This window comes from Empidonax traillii, unplaced genomic scaffold, assembly GCF_003031625.1.
Source record: "Empidonax traillii isolate 1590-97213 ecotype Southwest subspecies unplaced genomic scaffold, ASM303162v1 scaffold65:size4453928, whole genome shotgun sequence".
Lineage (NCBI taxonomy): Eukaryota > Metazoa > Chordata > Aves > Passeriformes > Tyrannidae > Empidonax > Empidonax traillii.
In genome coordinates, this window is record NW_020955258.1 from 708,966 (window position 1) to 725,949 (window position 16,984).

General features: G+C 43.4%; 2 protein-coding genes across 3 annotated transcripts in view; one reads left to right on the forward strand and one right to left on the reverse strand.

Moving 5' to 3' along the window:
• Nucleotides 1-642: 642 nt before the first annotated feature.
• Nucleotides 643-6,959, reverse strand: LOC114055689 (serine/arginine-rich splicing factor SR45-like). The gene is made up of 4 exons (XM_027880084.1): nucleotides 6,810-6,959; nucleotides 5,991-6,765; nucleotides 1,292-1,413; nucleotides 643-1,203 (listed from the first exon to the last, which is right to left on the reverse strand). Exons 1-4 carry the CDS (start codon nucleotides 6,957-6,959, stop codon nucleotides 1,150-1,152), a joined length of 1,101 nt encoding a protein of 366 aa, XP_027735885.1. The 3' UTR covers nucleotides 643-1,149.
• BMPR2 (bone morphogenetic protein receptor type 2) overlaps nucleotides 6,403-16,984 on the forward strand; it is a 107,371-nt gene continuing 96,789 nt past the window's right edge. For both annotated transcript variants that reach the window (XM_027880141.1, XM_027880142.1), the window contains exon 1: nucleotides 6,403-7,191. In XM_027880141.1, coding sequence (XP_027735942.1) covers nucleotides 7,116-7,191 — 76 coding nt within the window. In that variant the 5' untranslated portion in view covers nucleotides 6,403-7,115. The remainder of the gene's footprint in view (nucleotides 7,192-16,984) is intronic.

The window sequence follows — 16,984 nt, forward strand, 5'->3', positions numbered from 1 at the left end:
CCTGGCTTGCACTGCTAACTAGCTCATGTAGTGAGTGATTAAAAAAACACCAACCAACAACAGAAAAAGAAAAAAAACCCAACAACCCAAACCCAGAAGAAACAAGGAAGGTAACAGTAGCAGGAGAGTGTGTTGGACATTCCCTGAGCTCCGTTCCCAGCCGCCTGTCGTGAGTATGAGAAGGCTCAGGTAGCTCTCAGGAATGAAACCCTGCAGGTCTGTGGCGATGACATACCCCTCTGCTACGGACCAGGAGATGATTCTGACACCGCTCATTACATTTCTATTTCTGACTAAGCCCATTGTTGGATTTAATGAATAAGTGATGTTTTGAACTGATGAACACCCTGCAGCAAATTTCCCATCTTCTGTTGTGATGAACAAGCCAAGAGATTTCAGGAAAGCTGTAAAGGGCCTTTAACATATGATTTCAGACTTAATTCAAAGTAGGAGGTGCTTCTCAGAGCTATCTTGAAAGCTTCTCTCACCTCCACCCCCAAAATGGAGATAAGATTTCCACAGACTAAGCAGTGTTATCTCTAAAACAAGACAGCAACTGCTACCAACACTGCTGGTAGTTCATTATCACAGGGAAATATCATGTATTGTGAAATGTAAAAATGTCTCTCAACTATTTCATGGCTAATCCTTTTAGATACAAAATACTCCCTTTGCTTATCCCACAGTGTGCACCTTCCTCCTCCTCCTCCCTGTGTACCAAAGCCTTACCTGTCCCACACCACTTGCTTATGTTCCCAGGCTTTATCCTCACACCTTTGATCGTGCAATTATGGGCTCCCCATAGGAAACCACTCACTATACCAAAATCAGTGAATGTGAGACCAGCATAAAACAAAAGAAGGTAAATACCAAAATAGATCTTTCTGGGGACTGCCACAAAAGTGGTGTAATTAATTTTTGCATTAAATTTATTAAAAGTTTGCCATGAAAAGGTAAACAAAGCTGCCACAAAACTTCTGTTATAGGATGGTGATGTCATCACTTCATTGTGGAGTGTGATTCACCTTGCAGTAGGTTAGACAGCAACATGGAAGAATTAGAAAAACCCAGGACTGAAAACACCAGTTCATATTCACAAATGTGGGGATTTTTCCCAAAAGCTTGACAGTTGGTGCTCTTTTCTATGCTTCAGACACAAAGAAAAGTGAAGTTGTAACAGTCTTCAGATAGACTTTTATGAGTCTAAAGACAAGAAGTAATATCTGGCACAGATTATTTAACTGGACTAAGGGGGAAATCAGTTCCCTCTGAGGAAGGGAGTTTGATTTACCATTTCCTTAAGGCTGTTAGTAGGACTGGGAGCACGAGAGCCTGCTCGGGTATGTGATGAGGTTTTGCCACTGTCGCGTCTTGGCAGGGCAGACTGACTGTCGTGGATAGTGTTCTTCCTGCCTGTCAGAAAAAACAGAAGGAAACTGACTTTAATCCCACAAAAGACTTTCCTGGGTTTTCAGTCGTGGCTGGATGTCCCTCTGTACCTCTTTTGTGGAATGTGCTTTCCCAAGACAAAACCAAGCCCTGGAAAAGGAGCAGAAACCAACAATAATTCAAAGATGCAAGTGCTGCTGGTAGGTTGCAGGGAGCCTCTGAAGGGCAGGGAGCCTTTCCCTGTTTCCAAAGAAGTGTGTCCATGATGGAGAAAGGTTCTTTTGGGTCCAGACTGCATGTAAAATCCCCAGAAGTTTCATTGTTTTTCTTTCTGCATATCATGTGCCCACTTCTCTGTACCAATGGTCTTCCCACAGCCACCCTCCCTACCCTGACCTGGAACTCTAAGAGGATTTACAGGGGTGCCTTGATGTCTCTGTGCAACACCCTGGATTGGACACTGATGGGAAAAGCCATATAGAACAAGGAACTGAATACTTCTGAGGGTAGTGACGTCCGCGTGTGATTACTTGTTTGGCTGCCCTGGCTGAAGCTGTACTGCTAACTCAGCAGACTGTAAGTAGACAGTATTGTCTTTTCAGCGCGTTCTGGCTGCAATTCAGGATGTTAATAATATCTAGAGAGTTACAGAAGGCTTGGATCCTATCTATCAGGAATCATGTCTCTCTCCACATACAGGAGGCAAGACTAGGGAGTTGGCCTTGCTGACAGTTCCCTAATTTAGCAATGAGTGGCAGGCATTCGTGGTGGAGACCTGTACCAAATCCATTATTTATTAAGTTATTACTTAGGATCTAGAAGGGGTGTATTTATTTGTAGAAAAGTCTGTGAACATCTTGATTGCTGTTCTAACATATGTTTATGCATCAGTCAATGTTAGGGGGGTGCTTTGTTTTTAAATTAGGAACAAAATATCCCCTAAAAGCTAAATACCGTGCTGTGTTGTTGTATTCTTTCCCCAACACTTACGCCAACACTGAGAGAACACTCCGGCCAAGCCGATGGGCAGCCAAATATAATTTATGGCTTGTTTTAAACTGATTTGTTGACTTCTTGAAAGGCCCTGTCAAAAAGAACAGTCCCCTGAGTCCTAACGATGATAACAGTTGTGTTGCGTCAGCGCTGAAAAACTCTTGGATAACAGTGAACCTATCCTGAGAAATCTTTTTAAAGTGCCTGGACACTGGATTTTCTGAAAAGAAATGGAGCTAAAGCTATTGTTTGGTAGTTCACTTCGGTTTTCTTCATTCTTTGATTGGTACACTCTCTTGGTAGCATGAAAATAGTTTCTCATATTCCAGTTAATTAAAAACAAAGATGTGTGTTGTTTAAAGGAGCTGCTTCTAACAAGGACGTGTTTAATTTCACTTGCATGCAGTGTTGAATTTGCAAGTGATATCAATATGTTTGTGTCTGCATCAGTGTGACCGACAGCGGGAAACTTCTGAGCTTCATATCAGCAGTAATTCTGCTCTCAGTGTCTCACTGAAGCAAAGGGCAGCCCCAGCGTGCTGCGTGTGGCTGTTCTGCTCTGAGCTCCCTCGCCCGAGGGCAACACACAAGTCCCCTGCTGTGTATCTGACTCGCGTCTCTAGGAGCTTGCAGCCACCATACCCTGGCTCCTCTGCCACTGTCCTCCCTGTGCCGGCCCCATGACTGTGCTCCTGGGGCAGCCTTGCCTCTGCCTGCCTTGGAACAGGGAACACAGCTGCAAAAGACCATCTAGTTCCTAAGGTCTTTCCTCCTATTACTTTGAAACAGTTGTCTCTGTTAAGTTCAGTAGTGTTGTTTCATTGTTCTTCCTGGTGGAAATACAGTGCTTCAGTCAGAACATTGTTTTTTTAGATCTTGGTAAATTTTACATGTTTTCTCTTGTCTCTCTCCTACCTTTGGCTGAACCTGCACCACAGATTTACTGTGCTGAAGCTCTGTGAGTACTTTTCTGTAGGTCTTACTGGATGTTGCTGGATATTAGGCTAGTGAAATCCTAGCTTACAGATAAAACAATACCACAGAAAGGATTATAAATATGTTCTTGTCCAAGCACATAACAATGGGTGAGCTTGAGTGTGACAGTTTAGATCTCTGATTTCCTCTCACCACCGTGGGAAAAGGAAGCTGCTTCTGTGCTTAGACAGCAGCGATTGCTTTCTACATCCATGTGGTGAAGGAGGGGTCAGCCCCTCCTCGGCCCTGCCAGCTCCAGAGAAACGGGGGTGCAGTGGCTCCTGCTCTGCAGCCTGGCGTCAGTGGTGGCCAGGGGCTGTGAGCGGCGTTCACAGCCACCCCGGGCTGGGAGGGACCTGGCCCTTGCAGAGAAGATCTTTTGCAAAATTCAAAATAGGTTAAGGAAGGAGGGGAAATTCTTGCAAACTGCTGGGACTGCAAGTCTGCGAGATTAGTCCAAGGACTTGATATAAGCTCAGTTGAAGCAGATCCACAGCCCCGTGGCCTTCGCAAGGGTGTTTTCTTGATCAGGCTTGGGGTTTTTGTGAAAATAAGAGGAAATAATTGTAGTAAAAATGGCATGTCTTGTTCCTTCTTTTTAGGACAAAAACGGAACAAAAATCCAATCCATTTTGTGGCGAGAAAAAAAGAAAGGTATTTTAAGGCAGAATATATGTTTTTGTACAATTTCTTGTGGACAACAATTCCTAGTATTAATTAATGAGCCAAAACTAGAACCATTAAAACAAGTGAGACTTCTGTCATTTACTTCAGGGTGAGCAGGTTTTCATACATGTCATAAACAATTACAGTAATTTTCTTTTACCATCTAAACAGTGAAAGTGCTGTACAACCCACACAAAGTTAGGTTCTTGTTTTCTCTGAACAAGGTAGATCTCGCTTCTTTTATTGACAGGTTCAGCTGGGCAGAAGGTCTTTTGCATAGTTTGGTGTCTTTGCTGAATCAGAAAAGAACTCTGGATTTTGGGCCTGCAAAAAATACTTAATGTTGGGGGGGGAGAGTTCCCTCTCTTGGAGGTAAAACTGTTCTGACTGTTGGTTTTGTTTTGTTTTGTTTTGTTTTGTTTTTTTGCTTCTAAAGGTTATTTCTTGACAGTTCACATTCCACAAATAACAGGAAGGATACTGTGGTTAACATGTGGTTGCAATTCTGGAAAGTGGCAATACAAATTACAATCTGGGATTCTATATTTTATTGTCTCTCACCAATATCCACGTTAGATCTCCATAGATTGGAAGTGAAGATATTGTAGGATACTTTAAAAAACATTTTTATAACTATCAGCCATATAAATTCATCTTGACCCTAGGAATGTCAAACTACGTGCTCTCTGGGTAAAGCATCACGATGACAAAAATGCTATTGGAATTTATTTAATAATTTTCTTGATGATGAAAGAATCAGATTACATCTATTTCACCTGTTATGGCTTGTGAGGAGAAATGGAGTTATGCTAAAACCTTTTATCATCACTAAAATTATAACTCTTATTTGCAACTACAAAATTTTATGCAGTAGCACTTAGTATTTTGAGGTGTGGAATTGGATTTTTGAATTTCTATTCCTTGTATCCCATCCTTGAAACTGGTATAGGAATTTTGGCACAGAGAAGCATTTCCCATAATCAGGCCTTTGGTGAAGCCCATATATGAAAGTGCTTTCTGTGTGCAGAGTGTTCTTTAGAACTTTTTTCTGCACTATAGCCAGTAAAACTTGTTTGAAAGAGCCTTGCTAGGCCAGAACATCAGACAGCACGTTCCAGTCACAGCTCTCCCATCAGCTGCTGGCCTCAATTTATCTCTTTAGTCCTGTGCAGTGTAGCAAAGGTTAAAGCATACAAACAGCACAGTGGGCTGACCTTTATCTTTGTTTTGAAATCATAAAATCTCTTTAATTTAAGCAGCAGATAATGGTTTTGCTTGGGAGAGTCAGGTGGCTGAAGCTGTATGAGCTGGGTGGACTTTATGTTGGACATTAGTAAGAAATTCTTCACAGACAGGGTGATTAGATATTGGGATGCTGCTCAGGGTGGTGGTGGAATTGCTGTCCCTGGAGGTGTTTAGGACAAGACTGGACACGGCACTTAAGTGCCATGGTCTGGTTGACATGGTGTTTGGTCTTAGATTGGACTCGATGATCCCAGAGGCCTTTCCAACCTCACTGATTCTGTGACTTGCCTGAGTTCCCTGAGGGAGGTGGTATGGCCAGTGCTTGCAGCGGAGCTCACAGGGACAAAGATAACGGGGGCTTGAACTAGAGGACGAGGCAGAAGCTCCGGGGTGTCTGACAGGCAGGCCACGGAGTTCAAAGCTGATGCAATCTCAGAGTCTGCTAAACGTTTTTTTCTTGTTGTTAAAGGCGGTTTTTGTGATTCCTGAGCTCACGCCTCCCTGCTGACAGCCTCTCTGAGAGACAAACTGCCTGGGGGGCTGTTCGCCGCCTTTCCGCGGCCTTCCCGGGAAGGTCCGCCGAGGCCTTCCCCGTCTCACGGAGCCGCTCCGCGTCCCACTCCCTTTGCCGAGGCGGTGCCCTCCGCCCCGGCGGCGCCCGGAGCCCCGCGCCCCCTGCCGCAGCCCGGCGGAGCTCCGCCCGGGCGGCCCGCTCTGCCTACCTGGAGCCACCTCTATGGTGCGGGGCGGGGCCGGGCGGCGGGGGCGGCGCGGCGGGACGGGCGCCCGGGCCGGCGGCGGCAGCGACTCCCCTTTGTGTCTGGAGCTGCCCGTGCTGTTGGGGCGGGCGGGCGAGAGGGGGCGCGGGCGGCGGCGGAGCTCCGGCCCTCGCTCGGCTCCCGCCCGCAGCCGGCGGCGGGCAGGGGAAGGAGGCGGAGCGGCCCCTCGCCGGCGAACCCGGCGCGGGGGGAGGAAGGCGCTGGCAGCGCGGAGAGGCTGAGCCGAGACCGGAGGGAGGAGGCCGGGCCGGGCTGCCCGGCGCTGTGGAAACTCGGGGCGGGCGGCGGAGGAGGGGAAGGGCCTTCGCCTGCGGAGAGCAGCCGGGTGCGCTCGCAGCTGGAGTCGCCGAGGAGGGGCCTCGCCGCCCCGGACCCCACCTTTGTCGGGGTGGCCGGGGGTGGCGTCGGTGCTGCGGCGGGGGCCGGGGCAGCGCGGAGGAGCCCGCCCGGCGCGGGAGGCAGATGGGCCGGGATGCGGCCGCAGCCCTCGCCGTGAGAGCGGCGGGTCTCGCCGCCGCCTTCCTCGGAGCGTGAGGCAGCGAGGAGGGCCGGCCAGAGGACAGAGACCTTTGCCGGGATGGGACGCGGCGCTGCCGTGAGCCCTTAGCTCGCCCTCCGTGCCCGGGCCAGCCCGCGGGGGCCGCGCTGACTGACAACGCTGTGGGCGCGTCTGGATATGTTCCCATCCCAACCGGGCTCTTTCTTCGATGTCGTGAAGCTGCGTGGGAAATAGCCCGGTTCCCAGCGGGGTCGGGAGAGTGCCGCCGTCCTCCCCGGCGGGGGAGATGCCTCGGGGCTGGGAGGCAGAGCCAGGCGCTTCCCCCGTGTCCGCCGAGCGCTGCCCGCTCCCCAGGCATGAAGGCAGGCGGCTGTAATGGAGTAAGAGCGAAGACGGCTCCCCTCATCTGCCATTTGCCCTTCCAGGCGGGATTGTAAACCGAGAGAGTTGAGGAAGGCTGTGCGAAAGCAGGAGGAATTTCCTCTCGTCGGGTTTTTGGTTTTATTACCTCCCTTTTTTTTTTTCTTTTTTCCCCCCTCCTCCTGGTTCGAACCGTGGCTTGCCCAGGTATGCCTGCCTCACTGCAGCACCTTGTGCTGGTGCTCCTGCTCTCCAGTGCCACCCTGCTGCTCGGCACTGCGGCTGGTGAGTAGCCACGGGGTGGAACGAACTGGCCATTTTGGCAGCGGGAAGGGGGTGGGGTCCGCTGGTATTTGGGCACATCTGTGTCTCCTCTCCCTACAGAGTGGTGTGCATCTATTTCAGTGGCGAAGCCTGATAAAAGTTTTGAAATCCCGATACGTTAAGTGTCTCGGGGAATAAAATGCTGCTTTATTGTGTAAATGAACTCGACTTGCACTCAAGAAGCATGCTTTGCCTAGATCTGCATCTCTTGTCTAATAGCTTACTTCAGTTTTGGAAATACATATAATCTTTTTGTTTTGCATACCTCGCCCTTTGTAAGGTAATGCGGGAATTTTTAATATATATTTTAATCTGCAGCAGAGCTGTGCTTGTTTTTGCTGTGGGATCTTCGGGCACAGCCATTTTTAATTTTATCAGCATCGGTGCTTCTATGGGCCTTAAACATGTGCTGCACTTTTATAACAGACTTAATGAAATGTGTAATTTTTTTTTCTTGGAGGAGAGATCTGAAGCAAAAATGTAGCTATTTCTATTGTCACTTGTGTTTATAGAACAATAACACAAAACACTGTTGAGGAATGCTGAAAGATCTTGAAGAGTACTCTTTTTTTAATAACAAGAAGTTGAAAGCAGATACGCTAAGAGCATGCTTACTCATATTTTTGGGCACTCTAGTCCTTATTTTTTATTATGTTCGGAAGCTCGGTGTTAGATGTGTAGGGTACTGGAAGAGGGATGTGTATTGGTCTGGCATCCTTTGCTTTTCTGTCACGGTGACAGATTAGCATGTTGGAGCCTTCTGAGTGTTACCCAGCTTTGTTAGGCAGTAATACCAATTGTTCTTGCATTATGCGTTTTCCATCAGTTTTGGAAGACTCCTACGACTGTTGTGTCGTTTTACTGATCGACATCCAATTCGCAGTGCTTGTTTTTTTTTTTTTAATGTTATTTTGTAATCTGCTGTGTATAGTTCATAAGTGAATCTTCGTAAAAAAAACTGCTGAATCTTGCTGACATGACCGAACAAGGTGATGGTAGTTTGTGTATTATATTTCAGTGAGGTCTTCAAATTTATTTGTCAAAGTTGAAGATACTGGTGTCATTATTAGGAAAATCCTGTAGATGACACACGTTTAGGCAGTTTCTTCATCACTGACTGGATAGTCCCTGATTTTCTTGCTTCTGCCTATAAAGAGGTCTCGTTCAGGAAGATATTTAAATGAAAAGCTTGATGTTGCCTATATCATCCTGACCTTTGACTGCCATTATTTTAGATTGATGTCTGCAGCGTCTCTCTGTGGTAGTTACTGAGGAGTGTTTTTATTTTTTTTTCCGTTTTTTTCCCGGCTTTAGCCGGGGGAAGGGACTTCTGAAGGTCAAAAATCTTGGTTTTAGAGCACACGTGAATCAAGAATGCCCAGCATCTCAACTTTTCTTTCAAATGTATTTTTAAAAAAGTGTAGGCTTTTTTTTTCCCCTTTGTGAAAACTTCAGTGCCCTGATGAAGGAGAAGGTTACGGAATGAAGGAGAAGGTTACTGAAGGAGCAAGTATGGATTTGTAGCAGGCCAAGGGCTGGGCAGGTGCGGTAGGAGCCCATCTGCACGGTTTTGCCAATTCACCTCGATTCTGACCCGGCAACAGCATTCCCAGTATTTCGGTTCTGGTTTTGCCTTTCTAAAAGGATATTAACGATGCCAGCTTGGTTGTTTTGTGAATAGGAACCTCTTTTCCCATTGTGATTTATTTCATAATTGTGCAGTTTTAACTATTCTCGTTTTAAAAAACCTTGGTCATAATCCTCTGTAAGAGTAATTACATGGATGATTTGAGCTTTAGTTAAAGAATCTAATGGATGATTTTAAGTTTACACTGCATTTCAGAAAAAAAATGTCTATACATGGGGAAGCTACACTAATGTGTAATTCTGCCCTTTTATGTTCATGAAAGAGCCAACACTCTTTCTTCTATTCCCCTCCCCCAAAGCATGAACTGTATGCTCCCATCAGAGTGAAAATGCTGCCTTTGTAGCTTTGAAACCCCCTATTAATTCTTACTTCTGATTAGTGAATGGATACTATATCTCAGCAGTGTACAGAACTGAGTGTTTATAAATGCAAAATCATGACATCAGAGGGAAACTATTTTCATAACAGGTTTTTAAGTTTCTGTCTGGAGGAGAATATCTGGACCTCTTTGGAGAGAGCTCCACAAGGACCTGGGCTTAGTATGGGCAGGAAAGGGAAGATGAAAAGATGCATAAAGACGATGACCACACACACAAAAAAATCTTACAGTGGGGCTGGAGATGATAGTTCCACTCATAATCTAGAATATGAACGAAGGAAGTAGGTGGTTCTTCACTTTTGTAACTGAAGATTAATACTAAAAAGCTAGCTCTAGATTCAGTAATATTTGCTGATTATTAGGAGGAAAATAATACTGGCTTCCTTCATAAAATACAGATCTTAACAGTTATCTGGTAACTCTGTATTTAAATCATGTAATAGTCCTTGTAAGGAGATAGGCTACATTGAGGATGTTTTACTGATAATGGTCTTAGGCAGAGCTTTAATAAGTAGTATTGGGCAAAAATGGTTTGTGCCTCTTTGTTCTTCTCAAATTATTTGAAATACCTATTTCTAAATCTTTTGTTCAGAACTATGAGAAATATTTATATGCCTATAAATTGCAGAGTATTCTGATGTGTTAATCATGGGGGTTTGTGCCTGAAGAGGTGTTTGGTGAACCTTTGAGCTCTTCCCCAGTATTGCTAAAGAATTTTGTTTGGGTGTTCATAGGGACCAGATATTAAAGATATAATCGTTCCTCATTTCACTTGCTTGCGTTCTGCGATATGCAATACTAAACCACTTTTCCTTCTTTATACATGGCCAGGGTAGACAGCATTCCATTGTCTAATGTGTAAATTATTTGTGGGAAGTATAAAGTGAAAATTAAAGCAAACAGAATGTGGTTTTATCTTTTTGTGAATATCTCCATCAATCTGTATCTGTGTGGTTCATCAGGGCTGTAAGAATTGAAGTGTGTAAGGGATGGGATAGAGATTGAAATATTATTTTTAATGATCATTTTAATTATTAATTAAAATGAGCGAGCAGAAGCATCTTTATCTAATTCTGTCTTGCCAGTTAAAGTTACTTTAGTATCTCATAATAATTTTTTTGAAATATGAATTGTGTGACATGAGGAAAAGCCTCCTTTAGCTATCCAACTCAGTTCTTCTAATTCAGTGTTTTGAATTACAAACTGACTCTATGCATCTTGCGTATAAAAGTGTTTTTTTAAACCTATCTGCACCCCAATTTCTAATTATTTACTAAAGCTATACCCACTGTTTATGGCTTATTCAGATGAAATCTAAAAATTAAATTTATTTTTCTGTTTGTCTTGGGAGCTGTCTCAGAAATACTAACCCAGGAGATGGAAACAAGGCTGTTTGCTTGAGGAGCACACTGGTATGGCTGGTGGATAACCTCACATACAAGCACAGCCTGTGGGCCAGACTCGGGCTTCAGTAGCTGCCTAGCTGTGTAAAGAAAGCCCAGGATCCTGCAGAGAGCTGTTTCCCTCGCTGAGGAGAGCCCCTTTGCCATCAGGTGTATCAGCCTCTGGGAACCTCGGTGACATTTCAGCTAAGCTGCTTCCATTGCCCAGGCAAACTTCAGTGCTTGGGTTCTGCACCATGCAATAGGCACAGCCTGGGAGGAAATGGAAGCTGTGCTCATCTGATGAACCCAAATTTCAAGCCCCGAGACACTACACAGATACCTCCCTTCTACCCTCAAAGGAACCACACATAAAGGGTTGGCTGAATTGTCTGCCTGCCCTTCTCTGATGAAGGCAGGCAAACCTCACTTCCCCCTGGACAAAGAGGGAAGCATTACTCTATTTCTTACAATTATTGCTATGGCAAAGTTCGTTGAAGTGGTTGTTTTGATAGCACCTCTCTAGCACTTACTTCTCTGAAAAATAATTTGTTGACTTTTACATTGTTGCCTCCCCCCTCCTTTTTATATCCCATTAAGTATTTCTCAGTAGTCAGGGGCATTGTTTCCTTGGCAGTTACCACTTTCCTCCGCCTTTCTCACCGAAGAGACAAGAAAGTTGCTATGTTGGGTTCTTCAGAAATGTTTTATTCCTAACAGCAGAGTGCATGGCACTGGAGCTGTATTGTGTTTGGACTCAGTCTGGCTGTGCCGTGAAAATGTGCTGTCATTTTCTGGGCAGAATCTAACTTCATAGCCAGGGCTGTGAGTTGAGTGTAAAGTTTCATTTGGAACAAAATGTTTATGCCCTGAATAAAACAGGCTGGGTGATGGTTTGTGTTGGGTAGGACTGGAATCTGTGCATAGCTTACAGGCAGCAAGTATTAATTTTATTAAGCTTGTAGACTTTGTGGAGCTGCTCACTGCTTGAATCTGAATTTTAAAAATAAGTGAAATACAAGAACTGTTTTCCAAAAGACTGATCCTTTCAGTATGCAAACTGATTTTCTGTGGGGTGGTTTTTATTGTTTTGCTGTTGTTGTTTGGTTGCTTTTTTAATTTGTTTGGAGATTTTTTTTTTTTTTCTTTTTTCTTGTTTTTGTCTGAAACATACATTCACAGAAACATAAAGCTGGAAGTGACTTCTCCTCTGTTTCCTCCATGGTCTGGTTGTGTGAGTAGAGATAATAATGTCTATCTAACATCTCTAAAATCTCCGGCAAAGAGGGATTTCACAGGCTGTCTGGGTAGTCTGTCCTGTTACAGTGCTTAATTATCATCATGTTTTTCATAATGCAATAGTAGTAGGTTTCCCCCCCCCCCTCTTTTCTAATGCAAGATTGTTTAAGATATGCCTTAATTAATATGTGGCAATCCACCTGAAAATGTAGTGTGGACTGCACACATAGACAATTGCCAGGGAATATCAGTCTTGATAAGTTTCTGTATTGAAGTCCAGTGCCTTGAGCTTGGCTACAGGAAATTTTGATGGAAGCCTTGAGTTGACTATTAGTGTTTTAAAATGCAATTATTGCAATTTCTGAAAACTCTTTTTGAAAACTTACACTGTTCTTAAATTTTGGCTTCTGCTGGTGCTTTCCTGACTCAAGGGGTCTGTTACTCTGTTCACTGCAGAGCTGGAAGCTTGGCTGAGCAGCAGGAGTGGAATCTGATAGGAGAGGTCAGTCTGGGGGTGTGACGAGAAGGAAGAAAGGCTGGGACAGGAGAGATTTGAAAGGATGAAGGATTCAGTCTGGTTTAGCTGTGGGATGAGAACCAAGGCGTATTAGACAGCCAGACAGAGATAGTGTCTAAACTTTTGTCAGACTTGTTTGGAGAATGAGTGGAATGAAGCTTTTGCGGCGGAGGAAGAGAGAAGGCATAGTTGTAGGTAGCAGTTTGGAAGATTTCTGTTCCCTTTTGTGAGAAGGAATGAGAGACCCAATCATTTAGATGCTGCCTTTACCCTCCTCCCTTTCTCTCAGTTTTGTAAGTTTGGAAACCACAGGCTTTTGGGTGGTGATGGCATTTTGTTCCAAGTCACTGGGATGTGTCAGTTTTGTCAACTGCCTTCTTGAGTTTGCAGCAAATTGTGGTTTTTGTTTTGAACTCTAAATGTGTCTACCTTCTGCGTCTCTCAGTACTCTGTATTTTCTCTTTGGTTTATTATTTCTATGAGAGAAGGAATTAAAAAGAGGCAATATGGACACAGAACATTGACTACTGTGAAGTCTTCCATCTCCACATCTGAATCTGCTGTCCGATTTTAGCCAGATGTGAAAGATGCTTAAAGTCTTCAAAGATTAATTTGCTACTGTTTTCATGAAAATTAGGAACTGAATAGAGGAGACAGTTCCAAGACAGAGGTTTCCCAAGGGGAAGGAGGAGCAGAACTCAGCCCAGGTAATTTTCTTTGCTTAAAACTGGCTGCCCAGTCAGGGCAGGGGTGCTGGCAAGTGTGTTGGTACGTACACTGTTCTGGACTAAGCACAGTATATTTTGTCCTCTGTTCACTCAGCACATCATAGGAGACCTGAGGGGAAATGGGGGAACCCTTTTGTAGGAAGTGTGGGAGTTGGCTGAGAAGTGTGGGATAAGGGTCACATTTACAGGCAATTAGTTCGCTGCTTGTGGAACAGCTGGTGATTCTGAGACAATGCAGTAGCCAATTTTTTTGACTGAACTTGCAAAACAATGCCCAAATCACCTTAGTGAATGGCTATCATCCATTTATGAACTTCACAGTGTGTATGAGTAACTTGTACGGTATGCATTGTTTTTCCAACTGGATTTGACTCTACACTGTAGTGTAGACACCTGACACATTAAGCTTCCTTATGATCTTCTTTCAGCAGTGCTGTAGCTTAGACTTTTCCTGTGGTCCCTTTGGATGTTTTTGCTATGTATTATACTTACTTCAATCCGTGAAGTGCATGAAACATAGTTTTATTATTTGTTTAAGCAGGAGTAGTGGAAAGGCACGTAGTTTCACCTTCTGGGCTGGAGTAAATGGCAGACAGTGACACAGGCAGTGGTACAGGGAACCTCTGATCTTCTGTCCTGACTGCCAACAGCAAGTGGGCAAGGTAATGCTATCAGTGGTGCACAGCAGCTCTTACTATTACGATTAGCCAAAACCTGATGCTTCATTTATGCCCCTTTTTCTACTATAATAGTTCTTCTATTTTGAGTTTGAGCAGGATGGGTGTAAGAACATGTACGTAAGAGGCGGGTTTTTTTTGCAGTGAGATGACTGTCAGTGTGATCGAAGGTCACGTATGTTAATTGGGCTCCTTAGTTTATACATTAGAGAATGCAGCAATTAATATCAAAGTGTTGGGCGTTGGCATTGTCATCTCTCAAGCTCGTCAGTCTTGACGTGAAGAGCACTTCCCTCTGCACAAGTCACAAAGGTCAGGTTTACCTGGTGTGAGAAGCTTTAACGTGGTTCAGGGACTAGAACAACTGACTAAACATGCTCTCCTGCTCTTGCTTTTGCCTTATGAGACTTCCTCAGAATGGTTTGGTTTCTGTTGAAAAGAAAACATTTTATTTCTGCAACCAAAGCAGCAGATACTTGGAACAAAACTCCTAGACCATCCACATTAGAGAACCTCAATTAGATTTTTCCAAGAATTTAAGCTAATCCACAATCTTTTGCTATTCTGAATTTTTGTTACACTTGACAAACATGTAACCAGGGAAAATAGTGGGTTTTGTTACTATTAAAGCTGTTTTCTATAGTAATGATTGTGTTAAGTAAATGATCTTACAGCAGTATATTTAGTTGTCCACTGTAAATAATGCTTGCTTTTGTTAGCGATGGAGTGGTTTTGTTGTAGTTAGTTTGTTGCTGAACCTACTTGAAAATTGGTCCTTCCTTCTGGTGCTATCCTTCACAGAGAAGTCAGTAAAGCTGATTTCATTGAGAGGCTTTGTGTACCTTCTAAGCTGCAAAAATCTTGGTGTGAACGTAGATAATGTGCTATATGCCGTGAACTTTTGTCAGTCCTTTTATGTGTTTAAAACCTAAACACTAGGAATTGTTTCTCTCTACTTATTTGCAGATAAAAATGTGAGCTGGAAATTAGAGGTTTTTTGAATGATTACCAGTTCTTAAATATAAATTTTTATTATATTTAACTGTCTGAGATATGCATGGTATGTGGAGCCAGTATAGTAAGCTGAGATTGTAGTAGGAAAATTGTAGCACCTATCTTTTTAGTTAGGCAGTGGCACTGCCATATATATGCAGAGCAGGCACTTAGCCCAAGAACAGGCTTTCTGTGTTAAAATAATTTCAGTTGCAATCAGAGAAGGCTAAAAGGAACCCTGTAATGAAGTTCGTCTGGATGCCGTTGCGGTGCCGGTCTCTTCTGTTTGCATGTTTGAAGTTCTTTTCCTTCATTTCTCTCTGTAATGGCCCAGGCCAGGGAGCTGCAGCCTGAGCAGCTGCCAGGATTGAAATAACCACCCAGGCCTGGGCTGTGCCAGGGACAGGAGACAGGGGTGCACACTCCTGTCTCGCTGGGCTTCCTCCTGGTGTTGGAGCAGGACTCACTGAGAAGTGGAAGAACTTGTTCCAGCCTTCTGTGCTATTCTTACTCGGCTTTGCAGGCAGGGATGAATGACTCAGTGAATCTAAATGAGTGAAAAAAGATGTGGAAGCAGTAGGATAAATCATTCCTTGTGCCCACTGCAGCAGTATTAGGAACTCTGTAAACTTTTTTTTTTTAATATAGAACATATGCAAATCCCCAGTTCTAGTGTGTATTGCATAGATACAGTGAAGATGATTTGTAATATGTAATACAAACATATATATGTACGTATGTGTGTGTGTGCCTGTGTGTGTACGTATCCTTATATACTCAATATGTTACCAAAACTCAAGCATACCTTCAAGTATGCTTCCACTGCTAAACCCGAATAATATTTTAATGTTGGCAAATTTGGTCTTTGCATGGTGTTCTTAGTTTCCAAGAAGTCCTTATAAACTACTTGTTTTGTATGATGGGTAAGCTTTACACTTATTAATTACATCCAGATTCTATCAGGACCTGTTAAATAATTTCTCTTTTAGTTGTGCTAAGATGAATCTGGCCTAATTAAATTTTAGTTAAATTTAATCTGTAGTAGTTAATGCTGTTGCAGCAGAACACAATTATTTGGTCACAGTTGCTTCAGGTTGGTTTAGGTAAGAATTTTAAATCTAGTTAATGTTTTTCTTGAGCTATTCCATGTAGAATCAGAAATATTGAAAGTGGTAAATAGAGAGACTTTCTTTGCTTGTATTGTTTCCTGTCAGAGAAGTAATGACGCTGTCAGCAAATTCAGCTTCCCTTATTTTAAGAAATAGTGGAATAGAATGTTTGTTTCCAAAACAAATAACCCCCTAATTATTGTTTTACTAATCTGTATGCAGACTATATAACACCACTTAAAAAATTTGAATATGTGGCCTTTGGGTACAGGAATACACAGTCCATTCTATATATGACATGACATAGTGAGTGAGTTTTAAAAATGGAGAGAAGGTGTGAAGAAGGAAGACTAGTGATACCATAATAATACAACTCAGACAACTTTGTGGTTTCACTTTGAGAATGTAACAATATTTTGTTCTTTCTCGTGTGCAGAGAAAAAAAAATTAGTGAGGTCCTAAGACACTTGAATAATAAGCGGTGCCGTAATATTTGATACTGGTAAGAATGTTCTGAGCAGGAGTCACTTCACTGAGGAAATCTAGAGATATTTGAGAGGGGATGTGCTAAAAGGGATGTTGAATTGGGTCCTCTTGAGGAATGGAAGAGTTAAATGTGAAAACAACTATTGAAATGTTCTGTACTTTGAAGCAGCCATCAAAACAGTCTTTCATCTTGAAGAAGTTAAGGTCTGCAAAAGGAGACAGATATTGTCAAAGTGATATCTTTGCCAACAACTCTATTTTCTTGACTGGTTTTGGAAGAGGGGGAGAAGGGTCAGTAACAAAAGAGCTGAGCTGACAACATAATGGGGCATGCAGAAAAATAAAAAATGGGCTTTTAGTGTGGCATAAACAAAACTGGGAACAGAGTTGTGATCCAATAACGAGGGAAGATAGGTGGAAAAGTAAAAAATGCTCTACAGTTAATTAAGGTTCTCATTAAAAACCGAGGGACTGATTGTGAAGAACAGTGAATTGTGTGTAGCACACAGGGCAGTGTGCATTGTACTCTTACTCCTTCTGTGTGTCCCGTTTCAGAAAGAAGCTTGCAGCAAGAAAGTATCTGAAATTGCCTGTAA